Raw genomic sequence first — 18,902 nt, 5'->3', positions numbered from 1 at the left:
ATGACTTCCGCTATTAACTAATTTATATATACATACATACATAGCTATGTATATGTATATATGATTATGTTTGTATGTATGCCAGCTGTATCTCCATTTTAGCGCTACTTTAAAGCGTGTGGCAAGGGATCAGCCAGTCAGGCAGCCCAAGGTTGTGCCATCTATGCACAAAATGCCTTCCGCTGCGAGCCCAGAGACCCAAGCCGTGCCAAGCCATGCCAAGCCGAGCCAAGCCGGGCCAAAGCTGGCTGTGAGTGGGCACTAATCCCTAGCACTCATGATGCCGTTGGCAAATACTTTGCACCGCCGACTGCGCGACGAATTGGAAGCAATCCGATGTCTGTCTGCCAGCTGAGGTTTTTTTTTTTTTACTTTTTGGTGGGGGCGCTGGCGTCGCACAAGTGGAGTACATGGGCGTTGCTTGGGGTTGGTTAGGCGAAACAAAAAAATATATATGGCACACAGAAAGTAGGAGGAAAACTTAAACAAAGTATCACTGGAAAAATGCAGCCAAGCGCAAATCAAGCCAACGCCATCTAGGAGAACCAGCCACTCCTCTCAAGCACTCGACAGCAACTCCACCAGGCTCCTCCGACTCCTGCTGAGCCCATCGAGCTTACCGGGCGCGCCTAAGCGTAACTCGCTAGTCGCTCTAAAACAAGTCCCGAGTCAAGTGGTCCAACTGACTACTCTCTACACTTGGCTGGCATGACAAGCGCCAGTCCAGGCCAGGCCAGGCGAGGCTACGGAATTTCAGGTTCGCAGCAGCTACTGTCGGAGACTCGACTAATTCGATTAGCTTTAGTGCAATGCAAGAATTTAATTTTTTTTTGGATTTTAAGTCGAATTTCAACTCATTTAAAGTTAGCTAATTAATTATATCTCTGCTGATAGGATAGAAGACAGTTATATCCTATGTCATATTATTTATATTGTTTTATAACATTTTTTCATTTTTCTTTCGTGGATCATCTTCATATATTTCTTACGATCTCCCTATTTCTATATTTTCTGCGGTTATATCTTCTGTCTCTGACTCTCTTATTCGATGTCGCTGTCTCTCCGTGTGTCCTTTTATATCTCCCCCGTTGTCTTATATACAGTCTCATTGACTTGATCCTTCGAATAATCCTTTTTGAGGTCTCTCTTGCTCTTTTGCGTTTGCCTGGGTCGATCTCTTTCTCTCTCTCTCTCTCTCTCTCGCACTTTTTTTCTTTTTCTTTTCTCTCTCTAGATATCTATCATCTATCTATCTATCTCCATTTCCATACAAATATTGTATGTCTCTTTCTTTCTTTAAATTTCTCTCCTCTTCTCTTTTCTCACTAATTCTTTCAAATATGATTTATTAGATTAGATCAATTTTTTACTCTCTCTCTCTCTCTCTCTCTCTCTCTCTCTCTCTCTGTCTCTCTCTCTCTCTCTCTCTCTCTCTCTCCTTCAATCACTTTCTGTGTTTAGCTTGCATTCTCCTTATTCTTCATGATCTTTTAATTTTCCTTCACAGGCCCCTCCATATGTCTTCGCCTTCTACTAGCTGCTTGCCTAGCCCGACTCTCCTTCAAGTCACTTTCAGTGAAGAAAGCATGATTCCATGAAATTTCCATGATTTCAAACCCAAACAAAAACAATTACCGCTAAGTTGTCTAGGAAAATTGAGGAATATTTAGCAACGGCTCTGCCACACCCTCCAGCTTCTTCAATTTCAACCCAAACTCCATACCACTCCAATATCTCATTGAAAATTCCTTCCATCGCCGCCTTGAAAACAGCTTTACGGCTCATTGAATGGAAAAATGATGGACAACTAATCAATAGAAGCACCAGACGTGCACTCCAATGCGATTTCTTACACTTACAGAATATATATATATATATATATGTATATATAAAATTGGCAGGTGTTTGCGTTTGTTTTACCAACAATTTTCGCATCAAATGAGGCGCGCCAAAGAAAAACTCTGAATTTCCACACGATGCCGCGCCCCTAAATGGGCAGGCAAATGTTTTGCACTTTGTTTGCCGTTGTTATTTCAGCCAGTATTTTGGGCTTTGTTTGTGGGTGCAAATTCGTGCAAATGCGAAGCTTTTTTGTTGCATATTTCTATTTATTTATTTTGTTTTCTTTTTTCCATATTTTTTCGGCTGTGTTCTGTATGCGGAGCAACTTTTCAGGCAGCATTTAGCAAAGTTTTTGGGCTTTACATGTGTAACGACGGGCATATGGCGAGGCAAAGTGACTGCAGTGAGAAGCTCTCTCTCTCTCTCTCTGTCTTTGTCTCTCACTCTCTCTCGCTCTCTTCCCCCTATCAGCTAAAAGCAAATAAATATTTGGAGCACTCAGCAGCAAAACTCATACAATGACATTAAACTTTTTACACAAACATCAGCTGAAGTGGATTTATTTTTTTTTCTCCCCAAGTCAAACACTTTGCGGCTTTTAAAATGTTTGTTTGCTTAAAGTTGTGCGAGCAGAAAATATAGGAAAAAAAATAATACAAATACAAAAACTCACACATATCATGACCAAGGGCAAAGCCATTAAATTGGGCTGAGGAAAACCCATTAAGAAAACCCCACAAAAAAAAGAGAGAAGTAAACATACAAAGGTAAAATGAAACTCAAGTGTTTGACAGCCAAGGAATCTTTATGAATGAACGATTACAGTGCCAATTCATTAGAAATTTTCAACAAGAAAAAATATGGCCAAAAAGGGATTCCGAAAACAATAAAAAAAAAATCGAAAAAAATAGCAAACAAAGCATGAAAAACGAAATAGTCGTAATAATAACAAACAGAGTTTGACTTTTGGCCACAAGAGGGAAGAGAGAGCGAGAGAGAGAGAGAGAGCGAGACAGCAAGTGAGAGTGACCTGCTACCTACAGTCGATTCCCCCGAAGTCCTAACAGGACACAAACAACAATAAGAATGACGAATGACGCAGTTTTTGTTTTTTTTTTTTTTTTTTCGTCTCTTTTCTTACTTCTTCTCAGTTGTCATTGACAGCATCCTGACACATTTTTGCACTCGTGTGTGCGAGTGTGAACTATCATAAATTATATGTTTCAGTAATGCGCAATCATTCAATTTGAGTTGTAGCTGAACAAAAAAAAAAAAAGAAAGAAAAAACATTTCAGCTGCAGGTGAAATGATTTTTGCATGATTTACAAGAAATTTTCCTAAATCAAATTTCAAATTTTCATATTAGTATTTTATTATATATATATATACTTTTTTGTATTTCATGCAGGGTGGTTGCAGCGTCAGCGAGTCTGTCAATGCGTCAGTTTGTCCGTCTGTCAGTGCATCAGTTGCTGGAACGGCAGCGCATAAGAACAAAAGGCATTTCCGGTGACGTTTAAATGCGTGGCATGTCAACGCGCTGGCAGCTCCTGCCAGACAGCAGCATCCTGGCAAGCGGATCCCACACCCCTCTCACCCTCCCTCCTTGTCTCACTCTTTGTTTTTTCGCAGAGCACTCGCAGCAGCATAGAAGAACCCAGCGGCGCAGCTAAAACAACTGTAAGCACACCCAATGAAGCTGAAAGAGCTTGATTTTAATTTATGCCTCGATCTTTGCATTCATTGGCAAATATTTTGGTTATGACTGAGTCGAAAATCGAAAATAAATTAATGCTAATTATCAGTATGAATTTTCAAAAAACGTGACGAAATATTATATAATATAGAATCTATATATTTAAATTAAATGTATTAATAAATTTAAATATTACATATATTTATTAATAATGATAAAAAGAATTTATTAAAATTTGTCAAAAGCTTTAGGAATATAAATAATATTATTATTATAAGAAACAAATATTTTAAAAATATTTATTTATTTATTTTGATGGTATATTTAAGTGTTAAATATATATCATAACAACTGTCAAAAAAAAAAAAACATATGTAAAATATAACAACTTAAAATATATAAATAATAACAAAACAAAATTCGGTCGACAAGCTCCAAATCGTTCTTTAAATTTTTATATTTAAAAAATGAATTTATTTAATATAAAATCTTGAATATCGATTTAGCATATATACAAAAGTAAGTACATGTGATTTCTGATAGAATATAATATAAATAAATATATAATAAATATAATATAAATAAATATATATAATAAATAAATAAATAATATAATAAAAATAATATATATAATAAATAAATAAATTAGCTTTGTTTTTTAAAGCTTAAAGCTTAAATTGACTATTAAATATGATTGCCCGAAATGATTATTTATTATGAAAACTTGTCACACACACCGCACGCTGCTTCGAGCAGCAAAACAAAGTTCAATTCAATTTAGGTGTACTACTATATACATATATACACACAGGCTCTTCTCGAGCATCATTTGTGGTTGTGGGCACGCACTCACATCTGACCTCAGACGCGAAGACAGAGGAACAGACAGCGAGGCAGGGCGTAACGAAAATGAGCCCAAAATCCCAGCTCAATCAAGCAAGAAACGCGCAAGTCTATCAACTTATTAATTTTGTGAAGTGCTGCGAAGACTTCGACAGCAGCAGCAGGAGCCTGGAGCAGGAGTAGCAGGAGCAGTAACAGCATCCACATTGCCAGCACATCAATGTCTTCCAATTCAGGCAGCACAACAATAGACGCATACGCCTCACCCGCACGGCCTAAACATGAGGCACACTCACACACACACACACACACACACACACACAGACACCTCTACACCCCTGGCAAATGTTGTTGACGACAAGTTCGACTACTACACATCATCACGTATGATTACGCACATTGTTCGTGCGCAGCGCCAAATGCTGTCGAAAAATTAAAATTCAGAGACCCTTCCACTAAACTTACCTTGACTAGGGAGAGAGATCAGCAAAAAAAAAAAGAGAAGAAATATAAACGAGGAAGTAGCAGCAGCAGCAGCAGCAGCAAAAAATCAGGCAAAACAACGACGTGATTGCATTACACAATCAAAACAGGCACAAGGGTTGTTGGTTGTTGTTGTTGCTGTTGTTGTTGGGCAAAAATCAAAGTTCGGGCACTAAAGTAATAGACCAAAGCGAAAAGCAAAGACCTGCCCAGACTTGGCTGAACGTGTGCGTGGGCGTTGCAATTGCTACGCCCCATCATCAGAATCCAATCAAATTAACAACAACAGGCCACAGCAGCAGCAGCAGCAGCAGCAACAGCTACAACTCGAACTGCCTTTCAGCCCCCTCTATACTCACCTCACGCAACCCAAACCCCGCCCCATTCCCATCTCACGTTAATTTCAATTTGATTTCCGTGGCAGCCGCCCGCTCCGCCCACAACAGCCTCAATGAGCAACGTCTGAGCAACAATTATACGCCAACTTCATTAGGTCAACATGCGGCAGAACGAGTCCAAAGAGTGACAGGGCAGGAGGCAGAGGCAGAGGCAGAGCCAACTGTATAGAGCAGCAGCAGAGTGAGAGCAGGAGATGTGGCGAGTCCTCATCCTGCGTACGACTCGTATGCGGCTTCAAGGGCGGCAACGCACAGGGCAGATTAATCAGGGTAAAACTATTAATTAAATACCAATTCATTTCCGCAAATTCAAAGCCAACGCACACTTACACAAACATACACACCCGCACACACACACACACACACACTCGTATATAACTAACAGCTAGCAGCTAGTGTGTGGTTCAGCTGAATTTCTGTGGCGCACAATGGATCGTGGTTTAGTTTGATTTAGGATTTCAGGCTCGAATATTACAGACCATCCGGCCATATAGCATTACATAAAGCCCTCTGCTGACGGTGAGCTGGAAATTGGTTAACACAATTTGGCCAAGGGCTTACAGCTTCGAGTTCAATTTCATAGAGTAATAACCACCAACGAAATGGTGGGAATTACGTATGAAAATTATGATATTCATGTAACTTAATAGAGATAATAATTAACTAACTATGAATAAAATATATATTTAAAGAAAAAGATTTTTATTAATTAATTTAATATATTAATATACTATATGTAATATATAATTGATATAATTTACTTTATATAATATTGTAAATATTTATTAATTTATTCATTTTATTAGCAAACTTAAAATAAGAAGCAAATCGTTTTATTATACATAGTATGTGGCTTTGTATTGTGAAAAAATTTAATACTTTTAAATTTAAATGACATTAACTTAAATGTTATGTAAATGACATAAATTTAAGTGTAAAAATTGATTTTATTTACATTCTATTTTTCTCTCTCTAACCTTGAATATTGTATAATATTGTAATATAATATAGATAAAACCTCAGTCGAAAGTGATCATTTAATAAATACGGTGAATACATTGTTGGTCCAACATTAACATAAACATTATTGGCTCAACTTCATATAATCATGAGAACACGAAAAGTATTTACATATATACAAATGAAGTCACAGATCAGAAAATCTCCGAAATCCCTCCAGATCAACGGCCGTCCAATTAGTATAGAGAACATAATTCAGATAAATTTATGCACAGATAAGAAACACCACAAATTTCAATTAATAATTTTAATGCTTTGACGACCAAATCCGGCATGCAAAAATTATGCATAAAAAAACTAAACGGTCTTTGCGTACGATTTTAATTATAATTTAGAAAATTATGCGCATAGATTGCCAGCCTAAACAAAGGGGCAAATTCATTTGGAGAATGTTAATGATTGTATAAACATTTCACATCATCAAAATTAACAGTTATCATTTCAATCAACCCGCTAGCAAGGTAGCTGCCGGTTTGCTAATCTTCTCACCCGCTAGCCAGTATTTAAATTTCTCTACTGTTTGTTTAACTTAGCAAATAAATAATAAATAAAAATTAGTAAAAAAGACTTCAAATTATAAAACCGAAAGAACCTCTAGAAAGTAAGAGCAGTAGATTTTCTGTTTGTTCTATAAATTTAATATAGTAATATAAATATAATAAAATATTTAATAGAAGCGTTTCATCTGCCAGTGTAATAATAATAAAATTAATAATATATATAATAATAACAAAATATAAAATATAAATAATACAATATCTATATTTTGAGTTGTTCTATTAAATATTTCCTAGATTTAACCTATTCTATTCTTTTTATATTTTTCACTCTATTTTGCAACATTACACCACAAATAGGCTCTTCTAAAAAATTAGCCCTTTAAATGTCAACTTGTATCAGAAGCCAAAACGCTATAGCTCAAAGCAATGAACAAGCAATGAGAAACAGGCAAAAAACACAAAAAAATATATATCGAGCTCCAGGGAGTATGAAAAAAAAAAAAAAAAAGAAGAAGAGTAATAATAAAATCCCCAGGCTTATCAGTGAGCGCAGCAGTCAGGGTATTATAAATATTATATATATGCAGAGATGGGTAAGAGTGAGATAGAGTGAAACGTGTAAGAGAGAGGGAGAGAGATCTACGTTCATCCGGTGTGTCAACAATTCCCAAGCTTCAACGCTTTGATGTCGCCTGAGTTGGCCAAAAGCGGAGTTGGAGCCACTAAGCCAGACAGTGTCAGCAGCTTTGGGGTGTTGTTGTTGCGCTGTTGTTGCTGTTGCTGTTGCTGTTGTTGTTGTTGCTGTTGCTGTTGCTGTTGATGATGGCATCATTAACGCATTGGCCCGAGCAGCAGCCTTTGGGCAATGGCAGACGTCGGTGCTCGACCCGTTTCCGGCTTTTGAAGTTCGGCGGCTATGAAGCTTTTAATTTTCTTTGTTTTCTCGCTTGGCGTTCGGGGCCAAAAGGCGTAAATTAATCGAAGGCTTAATTAGTACACACAGCCAGTTGGCAGCAACAGCAGCCGAACGAGTGCAGCCCTGTGAGACTGCGTCAACATGGCGTATGATTAATAAACTGCTCCCATGCGACTGCTCTCAACACAGCTCCAGCCGCAAATTTCTATCAACTTTTCCCTGCAGTTTCCGCTGATTTTCCCTGCATATCCCGTCAGTTTTTCTCTCTTTGGTTTTCTCTTCTTTTCCCCTTTTTTTTTGCGATTTGCGTTCTGTGTTTTGTGCACTAATTATGGGCATCAATGAAGGTGAAGGTTGTCAATATTTGCCGCTCGGTCGCGCAGCTTTTGTATTGCGAACTGTTGGAAAAAATTTTCATTTGAAATGTTTTGTAGGTTGTGAAAACAATGGAAACGCAGAGGTGCGCGATATGCCAGCCCTCCGTGCCGCACACCCCTCCGTTCCACTGCCATTGCAGCCTCTACCTGATTTCACTCCCCCATCGCCCTAATATACAAGTGCTGCGGCAATGCTTCTAGCTGCCACTTAATGTGTTTTGCATACTAATTAGCTTGTTTGGCGGCTCTGGCGCTCTGGCGTTGCGCTTCAAGTGCCAAAACAGGTGACAGAGAACCCACCGCCAACTTGGTGCATCAAATGAGTATAAAAGCAACTGCAACAACGACAGCAACAGCAACAGCAACAGCAACAGTAGCAATTGCTGCAGTTGCACTTGAAGCCGACACTTTTGAGGTGCTGCTAGGGCGCCACTGGGGCAGCAACTGAATGGTTGAGCTTAAATGGCAAGTCCAATGCGCTACCACAGATGGAGATAAGGCAAGGCAAGGGCAGAGCAAACAAATAGCTAAAATATATACGTATATATATTTTCTAAAAATGTAGAAAAGTAATTTTAATACAAAATATTTTAATATATGTAAATAGAAAAAAAGAAAACTCAAAATAATATGCTAAAAAAGTTTAAAATTTTTATTTTTGAAAAATTTTATACACATTAATAAGCAGATAAGTATGACAACAATTTATTTTTGAAGGCTTCAAGGCAACAACATATTTATGTAACTTTAAATTTATTTTCTAGATATAAATATAGATTTATTTTTACTATTTTGTGTAATGTAAATTTTTTTATTTTTCCCTGTATTCCGTCGGTTTGTTGTAAAATTTTAAGAAAATATATATATATTTTTTTTAATTATATACATTTATGCTACATGATTAATTAATTTGTTATATATTTATAGACGATCTTGTGAAACCATAACATAATCTTAAAATATATATGCATAATATTTTCATTTTTGAAATTCTAATTAATAGAAAGTAGCGCATTGGAATGTCACTCATGCCTGTTATCTCTGCGAGTTGCTACTCAACATTCATCTTAGTTTTTAATTGCGAAAGGCAGAGACATAAAAAACAAGAAAGATGTACAAACACTGTTTAGCCGAAAGCTAAATACCCTTATTGACATGATTACAAAAATAAAATGTGAAAAGTTTCAGATTTATACTCTTCAAGCTATTGTATGATATATATACTCTCGAAAGTTAAAAACATTTTCTGTTATAATTGCCAAAGAAAATGAACAAAGTGTGCTATTCTCTAGAAGTGTATAGATACTGCACGTTAGGCAAAAAAAAGAAAAGTGTCGCGCAACAAGAAAATGCAAGGTGAAAAATGTTTTAATTACTCATTCGAAGGCGAAGCGACCCTTGCGTGATGCCCCGTCCCCCTGACCATCTCCGAGCGCCCAGTTCTCCCCTTCCCAGCCAACATCCACTTACGTCCATTGCGGTGTCGATTGATGCGCAAAGGCACTAAGTATAATTTGTATATTTTTTGCCGCAGTGTCGTGAGATGCTTACAGAAAGTTTGTAGCAAGTTTTTTTTTCCAAAATAATTAAAAGAGTTGCGCGTTATATGGTAGAAAGAAATATGAAAACTAATTATTTTTTAGTTTAAAATAATTAGAGTACAAAAAAAATTAAAATACAAATAAAATATATTAGAAAAAGAAAAATAGTGTAAACAATCTCTGGTTTTTATAAATTAGCATTTTATTAAACTTTAGTTTATAAAATTTAACAAAAAAAATAAGATAATTGTAAATGTTTAAAGAAATAATAAAAGAAAAAAATATTTATATGTAAAACAAAAGAATAATTTTAATACAATACATGACAAGTATGCATAATAATTATTTTATTTAAATATCATAAATATATTATATTAATTCAATAGAAATCTGAAATGTTTATATGTATATAGAACAATAAAATTATAATATTTTATATGATATGATATAAATTATAATTGACGAATAATTATGCATTATTATATTATGAGGTAAATACATTAATTATTTCAAAATTAAATAAAACAAAGTCCAGATTCGTGCCCGACCTATGTCAATCCCAATTAAAGCAAATTTCTTATTATGCTGCATGCTCAACGCTCTCAAATGAATATATTTTCCATTCTTAGCTGCTTTCTCATTCTCTTTCTCGCTGTTTTTCTACTTCTGTTGTTTGTCTGTTGTGTTTGAGCTAAATAGTTCCCCGAGGGCGAAATGCACTTGAGTCGTGCTAATGAGAACACCCAGGCGACCAGTTAGGCCCCAGCCTCGTAATCTCCATTTCAGTTGCAGAATCCCAGAGCCCATGGCACATGAAGCTAATGCGTTAAGCTGCATTACGAAAAAACAAGCAGAGGGCAGAAAAAAGTTGCTGCATTGCCTTGCCAAGTGCTGAAGAAGCAAAAGAAGCAAAGAGAAGAAGAAGCAGTGCCACCCACTTAGTCGTCATCGCTGCAGGCAATGCAGACGCTCCATTTGCACACATTTTGCGACACGGCAATTAATTATGCTAAATTCGTTTAGACTATGACAATAAAATTGCAACGCCATTCAAAGAGCGACAGCCTCGCTGAGTTCTTCTAGTTGTTAAAGCGAGATGAATTCGAGAAATGTGAAAGAGGGATATATGAATATCTAGCTTATGAACAGCTTATAAACAGAATAAGAACACAAGCGTAGATTTTCTTTAAATAGAGCACTGATCCTCAAAGGCAAGATTTAAAAGTAATTGTTGTAAAAACATGTAAAATATTTTTGCATTTAAGTTCAGATTTGAATATACTTCTTGATTAAAATATTAATCTGAGAATGCTATTCCTGTGGCCATTATTATTTTAACAATCAGAACCAAAAAATAAATATCTTACTATTTAGAGACCAATTAAAAATATTGTTAGGTAAATATTAAATATATTGCAGTGAAGCAATATTAAATACACACAGCTGAATAGCCTGAATCACAATCCATAAATCATGAACAACAAAATTTGAGCTGTACCCAAAACAGGACTCCATAAATATTTCGACTTATTTTAGCTCTCAATATAATTGACAGAACACGTTCCGCTAACACACCTGCTGCTGCTCCTGCTCCTGCTCCTGCTCCTGCTGCTGCTGCTTGGCAAAACGCTTTGCCACTCGTCTAAACTTGAACAAATCGAGCAAGGGCGGGAGGGGACCATGGCAAATGCAACTACATAGCTGACTTCTGTCGGCCATGCGCAATTAATTACAAGTGTTTGCGGACAAATGGCTGGCACAATACACACACACACACACACACACGCACACACATGGGAGAGCGACACGTGTGAGCACTGGACATGGCCCTGATGACAGGTTAGCCAAAGGCATTTAGATGTTTGCTTGCTTGGCTGTTTGAGTGGTTCGGTGGGTCAAAGCGGAGCATTTCTTTTAAGCCCGGCCACAGCAGCCGTTGACGTGGTTTAAGTGCCAGCCAAAAGGGGGAGAAAGCCGCTTGCTTTGAGGTTATTTACTTTTAATGACTCGCAAACTATAGAGACAGAGCCGGCGACAGAGCCACAGCCAGAGAGAGAAAGAGATAGAGATAGTGTAGAGTGCAGCCACTGCGTATACGCAATAGGTAAGTGTGTGCCCTAAGTGTTTTCAGATATCGCGCATCAGTGGACAGACGTCTGTTTGTTGACTTTTAGACGGCTGTTTGCCAGATCTCTCATCGTGTGTGTGTGTGTGTGTGTGTGTACATGAGTGTGTGGCTTTTCATCTCAGACGCTCACATAAATGAGCTTTGAAGTTTGCATAGAGCGCATGAAATGCATTCTCTTCGCAATTATAGACAGTGGGTATGGGAGTATAGGTGTGCATACAGAGCATCCACAGCATCAACACACACACACACCTACACACACATATCCTTGAAAATAAATTGTTTTGTTAATTATTTATGGTTGGTTTAATGAGTGTGCGTTCCATCCACAGCCAACGCTTTACCATGTCCCCCGCCCAGCCCACTTAACATGTTTCTCCGACCATACCAAATGAGTTTGTTATATTTTTGCATTTTGCAATTATTTTAATGAGTTTTGCATTTAAGCGATTTTCAGCACAATTCTGACTGCCATCAACATTCTCATCATCATCATCATCATCATCGTCCTCATAAACGGCAATAGTGTTGCACAACGTGAGTAATTGCCGTTTTTTGCTTCATTAAAAATGCGCCTTTGTTGCTATAACTCATTAAAATTAAAATTAAAAATATAAACCTATAGCGGAAAAAAATTACAACTTTTCGCGTTTATAATGAATAAATACAATCGGAATTCATATGCGCTAATTGTGCTCGCTTTTCAGTATGAAAATTCGACGTGCAGGACTAACAAAAATCTCTTTGAAAGTATATTACATGTAAAATCCATTAATTTGAAAAAATATTTCTAGATAAAATATATATGTTTCATTTGGTTCAAACAAAGGAGTATATTTGGCTCAGCTCTTGATTTATCAATAATATTTTTTATTTATTAAATACAAAAATACAAATTTAAAACTGACAACTTTCTTTGAAATGATATTTAAAAAAAATATATGTATATATTATCTTGACAAAAAACAAACAAAATAATATTTCTATTTATAAAATTTAAAAAATGTATTCATTCTAACAAGCCTTCGACTTTACTCCTTCAGTTAAATATTTTATGCATTAATGATTTTAAATATATATATATAGATATAGATAATAAATAAAGATATATAATATTATTATAATATATAATAATTCGTTAAATATATGCATTAACGATTGATAATAGATATATTATATAATATATATATATTATATATATCTAGATATATATATATATTATATATATATATATACTATATATATTTAAAATCATTAATGCATAAAATATTTAACTGAAGGAGTAAGTGCATATATTTCTCTTATTTTTTTTTATAATTTTGTTAGCATTTATTTAAAGAATATATGATCATTTTGGTTTTAATTAAATAAATCAATATTAAAATAAAATTAAAAATTAAAATAAATAAAAAAATTATATTCTCCTAGCCCATCTCAACAAGTTAACCAAAATCTATATGTTTACATATATATCAAATTTGTGTCAATTGTCAGATTGAATTCGACAGCTGATTGAGAGAACTTAAAAAAAAAAAATTCTTTTTAGTAGTAAAATTTTTTCTTAGAGAATTTCGACATCATGGATCTGCCGAACGAGCATATTTTGGATGTATTCTTACCACAGACAGCTGGCGATGCAGCCGTTCCGGAACACCTAAACGAGCCACGCAACAGAATCGGAACACTCGAATTAAATATATTGCAACGAATGGCCTTAACCCGCGAGCTCCAACAACACAGTGCGATGCTTGGCGCCGGCGATGGACTGCACAACAATCGAATCCGTTGGGACGAGAATCTGCCACCGTTCATAGTGGTGCGCAGCAGCCCAGGGTCTAAGTTCTGGCATTATATGCCCGTACTCATACTGATGTCCAGTTGGTTATTCAAGCTCACATTGAACATGATCGGCGTCGATACACAGACCGCGGGCGTATTGGGTGTATCGTATAATGTACACTTCAATATCCTACAATGGCTAATACTGTTCGCCTCCTATTGGTACAAGGGATTCAGTGCATAAAGTTGTGTACGTAAGACGTGGGCTATATTAAGACAAAAGAGAAAACAAATCACTAACACTAACACTCACATTCATACTCAAATTTATGTTTTTTTATGTATAATATTGTCAAATCTGCAGTATTCAAATATATGTGTGACGAACGCCATTTCAAACAGATTTACTAACGTGTTTTAATTTTTAGGTAAACCAAATAATTAATTTACTGGATACCAATAATACAAACAATAATACTTAGTACATGAGCTGAAAACCACAAAACCCCCTGTATGACAGATATATAAATATATATATGAAAAAAATTGAAAATAATAAAATTTAATAAATGGGTAGCAAATATAAAAAGCTAAAGACAAATATTTTGACGAACAATAATATATATAATATAATATATAAAAATATATATTAATATCTAAACAATATATATTAAAATATATACACACAATAATCTATAATAATAACCAAAACAAAAAATAATATTACTTAAATAATGTAATTTAATATTGTTTTATATTGTAAAATATTAAAAAAAAAATATATAATATAATAAATAAATAATTAAGTTAAGTTGAAAATGTTTTATATTGTCAAGTATATAAAAACAGAAAAAAAAAAAAAATAATACCAAAAATTTTCTAGTTTATACTTTAGTTAAATTATTTCATATAAAAAAATATAATTATATTATTTAATTCAATTATATATTGTGTAAGCAACAATATCCCTTTATAATTTCCCTACTAAATACCTTTCCCTCAATCATACTTAGAAATCTCTTTTAATATTCCCAATTTCCGCCTTCAATTTATTCCCTTCTTGCCTTAAGCTGTCCCCCATTTCCTAAACTCGAAACAGTTATGGCTGATAATGCAGCAACTGACACCACAAATGAGCGCAGCTCAAACTTAGCACCACTGCAGTGGTGTTGCTACTGCTTCGTCTTCTCTCTCTCTCTCTCTCTCTCTCTCTCTCTATCCACATATATACATATATTTGCCGGTTCGACTGTGGTCAAAAAAAAAAAAAAAAGAATCTGCGTCGCTTTTCAACGGCTGAGCCGACTTAAGTCCTTTGATTATTTTGGCGCTCTTTGGTCTGCCCAGCTTTTTGCATTTGTTAAGGGGAGGAAGTTGAGGCTGCAGTAAGTCCTTGTTCCTAACTATATATATATGTACATATACATATATGCTTCTTGCTGCTATTGCTGCTGTGTTGTTGTTGTTGTTGTTGTTGTTGTTCTAATGCTGCTAATGTCTCGCACTCGAAAAAAGATTTGGCGCTGAGCGCTTCAGCTAGCTGGAAATACTCTATGGCCGTTGTCCTGGCCAGGCTCGTCCTTTGCTTTTATATTAAGTTCACCACGGGAGACTTTAATCTGTGGCTATGAGAGCTGCTTCTGCTGCTGCTGCTTGCTCGACTCGATGCAAAACAATGAACGAATTCATGGCATATGTGTCCTGGGAGTCCTTCCTGTGTGTCTGTGTGTAAGTGTGGAAAAATTATTTAATATTACCCATCTAAAGGCGATGAGGCGTTGTTTGTCCTAATCCTTGTGCGAGTATTAGACATGGAATTTAATTTAGTTCAGCTGAGCCGGCCAGACTTTCTTCTTCTTGCCACATTTTTATTTTTTTTTTTTTTTGGCTTCGCATCTGCCTTAGATGTGTGCCAAATGGCCCCATGCTGTTGCAAAAATCTGTCAAACTTGCCTAGCGCTTTTTAATTCAAATGAAAGCCATACAAGGGAAAATAAACCCAACCCAACCCAACCCAACCCAATCCAGCTGGCGAGCAAATGAGAATTCCATGCCTCCTCTCAAATGTTTACCGGGCTTCGGCTGCATTGCAGATAATCCAACTTTGATTAAGTCATCTCTCAATGTTGGAGGCTGTAATGAAGTTTTTTCGGGTGTTCAAATCCGTTGCTCAGCCGTTTACTTCCATGTGAGTGCGACTGTGTGTGGGAGGGCGTGGCCGTGGGCATTACATTCATGCGAAATCCCTAGAGTCACCCTGTCGCGTGCCTGAGACAATAGCTGGTAAAATCTTTTCTTTTTTTGAATTTCTACCTTTTGGGCTTCCTGCTGCTGTTGTTTATTATTGCCTACATACATTTTTGTATTTTGGGCTTTTACTTGCCACAGCAATTATTATAATTACGAGCTAAATGTTGACTCATATGGTGTTTTATGTAATTGATTGGCATTTTAAGCAGCAATTAGTGAATGACTCCTGCTTAAGCGTCATCTGTTTAAATATTTTTCTAAAGTACTTAACATTGGGGTTAAGTGTACAATGAACTTTAAGTTGATTATATAGAATACTGAAAAATATATGTATATAAAATTGGGTTTGTTTTCATGCAGTTATTCCTCTCTTAAAAGCATTATAATAAAACTAAACAAAAACTATAATTTCCTAAAAATACATATATTCTCAAAGTATTTGCTCTATGTATTTCCTCCAAGTATTTCTTCTAAGTATGTATTCAAAGTATTTCCTTTAAATATTCCCTCTAAGTGTTCCCTCTAAGTAATCCCTCTAAGTATACCCTCTAAGTATACCCTGTAAGTATTCCCTCTCAGTATTTCCTTTAATATTTCCTTTAAGTATTTCCTCACTTCACTTCACTTCACTGCATTGCTCGACTGGCCCCCACTGAAGAAATGCTGCAGCCGCTGCCCTATATATAGGGCAACTGTCACTGTAACACATACTAGTCGCTCTCAAATGTTGAGCCCGACGCCAGGTAGAGATCGTTGCAGTCAAGCATTGAGTGAGCAATGGGAACAATGGTCAGTCTCCTCTGCTTCAGGCATTACAGCTTCGCTTTACTCAGATATAAATACCAAATGAATACATACATATACATACAGATATGCATATAACAACTTAGATGATCTTCTATAGTTAGGCAGACATACAGACGTTAAGAGAGATGGACTATGAAATAGGCTAAGCTGGCAACACTGAATTATATACCATTCACATATACAAACTCACTCTCTCTCTCTCTCCCTCTTTCATATCAGCATACGATACTAATATAGTGATGTGTTGAAACTCAATGCATCACGATTTTCTTACGATGTGAATATGTAAATAGTAAAATTATAATTAAAAATAATAATAATTATAAATTAAATCACGAGCATAGACATTGTTTTTTTTTTCTATCTACACAACACACATTGTTTCAATGAATAACAATTTTAATTATACTGCTGCATATACTCGTGCTTAATCGTGCCACGCGTGCCATTCCATATGTTCCACATATTTCTGCCGCAGGTGGCAACGCTGCAGCAACTGCTGACAGTTTCTTGGGATTAGCTTTCAATTGGAAGATGCAAGCAACACGCAAATATGGTGGTTATCCGTGGCGACAATCAAGCTACAATTACGGCGTTGGTATTATTGGACTTCATGAGGAAATCGAGCACTTCTCCAGTTATACGCTGCCCACGCCAACGGAGCATGCAGCGCGAATCGAGCTGGTCAGCCGCATTGAGAGACTGATTCAAGGCCTTTGGCCAGAGGCGCAGGTTGAGATCTTTGGATCATTTTTACCTGGCATCTATTTGCCCAGCTCAGACATAGACCTGGTGGTGCTGGGTGAGGAATGGTATTCCCATTGCATATGAGCGGACTAACGATAATCATTTCCACAGGTAGTTGGGAGCATCTGCCGCTGCGCAGCCTCGAATCGGAGCTCCGCAGCAGCGGCATTGTGTTGCCCGGAACACTGAAGGTGGTGGACACTGCTGCAGTGCCGATCATCAGGTTTACGGATTGCGAAACACGTATCAAAGTCGATATCTCGTTCAATGAGTTGAATGGCCTTAGATCCACGGAGCTGATCAAAAAGTTTTTCCAAGAGTATCCAATATTGAGCAAGCTGGTGCTGGTGCTCAAACAGTTTCTGCAACAGCGCGATTTGAATACCACTTTCAGTGGAGGCATCTCCTCCTATAACCTGACCATCATGTGCATTAACTTCCTGCAAATGCATCCGCGGCAACATTACCCGGAGACTGCGAATCTGGGCGTTCTTCTGCTCGAATTTTTCGAGCTCTATGGCCTGAGCTTTAACTACGCTCAAATTGGAATTTCCATATGGCAAGGCGGTAGCTATGTGCCCAAACAGAACATATTGGATTGTCCGAGTGCCTCGTTCTACATTGACGATCCACTGCTGCCGGGACGGCAGAACTCAAGCAGCTTCATTGCAACTTGTCACATCAAACGGACTTTCCAGTGGGCCTATCGTGTGCTCAGCGATGCACTATTTGCCCAGGCTACAGAATGTGTCTGCGAGCACAGGACTGGGTTCTCTATATTGGGTAAGTGAGCTTGCTCCCTGTATTATGTAGAGAGATAGGAGAGAGAGGTTCTATAACTTAATCTAATACTGCCCGACTACAAGGTATCCCCTAGTCATGCTATCCTAATGTTTGTCTCACATTTTAGGTTCCATTATTCATATAACCGATGAGCAGATCGACTATAGAGCCTGGTTGCGCAACAAGTTTCGCCATTTGGTTGTCGTGGAACCAAAGGACTCCAAGGAGTAAAATCTGATGCTCCGAAGCTGCCGATTCATTAGATATAGATTTATATCAATATATGTATTAAAGGAATTTGTTAAAGTCAAAGTTGGGATTAAAGGTTATTACTAAAATTAAAAAAAAAAAAAATAAAAACATTTATATTGCTTTTGATTTTACATAACATTTTAAAAATTTCAATAAATTAAATTAAAATACGTGCAAGCCTCAAAACACATATTTTTTAATTTATAATCGAACTCTCTTAAAGATTAGTCTATCGCAAGGGGTAACTTTAGTCTAAGCCAAGCCGTGTCTGTTCAAAAAAAAAAAAAAAAACAAAACAAAACAAAAATGAAATACGGGCTTACACAAAAAGTTCAAACGCGCACAAATCGCACCACAATTTATTTGGCCTAAAACAATGGCAAATGCTAAACTAAGCGGCTAAACAAATAGCAGCAGCACCAGCAGCGATGGGCATAAATCCTTTCACTAAAAGGCGCACTCGACAACACTGGATAAAAAGAGACTATATAGAATATAGAAAAAATGAGTAAAGAAAAGGCCAACAGCAATGGGCAAAGT

General features: G+C 36.5%; 1 protein-coding gene across 1 annotated transcript; it reads left to right on the top strand.

Annotated features, from left to right (window-relative positions):
• The first annotated feature begins 17,076 nt into the window (after positions 1-17,076).
• LOC115562778 (non-canonical poly(A) RNA polymerase protein Trf4-1) lies at positions 17,077-18,470 on the top strand. The gene is made up of 3 exons (XM_030384852.2): positions 17,077-17,382; positions 17,439-18,110; positions 18,238-18,470. Exons 1-3 carry the CDS (start codon positions 17,115-17,117, stop codon positions 18,339-18,341), a joined length of 1,044 nt encoding a protein of 347 aa, XP_030240712.1. The 5' UTR covers positions 17,077-17,114; the 3' UTR covers positions 18,342-18,470.
• The last annotated feature ends 432 nt before the right edge of the window (positions 18,471-18,902 follow it).

The sequence above is a fragment of the Drosophila navojoa genome, chromosome 3 (genome assembly GCF_054131105.1).
Source record: "Drosophila navojoa isolate 15081-1374.11 chromosome 3, UAZ_NAV_1.0, whole genome shotgun sequence".
Lineage (NCBI taxonomy): Eukaryota > Metazoa > Arthropoda > Insecta > Diptera > Drosophilidae > Drosophila > Drosophila navojoa.
The sequence above is the reverse complement of the archived record's forward strand: the minus strand, read 5'-3'. Positions and strand labels throughout refer to the sequence as shown.

Coding starts and splice junctions, on each gene's coding strand:
- LOC115562778 (XM_030384852.2), top strand. CDS start 17,115: ATGCAAGCAACACGCAAATATGGTGGTTATCCGTGGCGACAATCAAGC. Junction 17,383..17,438: donor CATAGACCTGGTGGTGCTGG/GTGAGGAATGGT, acceptor TCATTTCCACAG/GTAGTTGGGAGCATCTGCCG. Junction 18,111..18,237: donor GACTGGGTTCTCTATATTGG/GTAAGTGAGCTT, acceptor CTCACATTTTAG/GTTCCATTATTCATATAACC.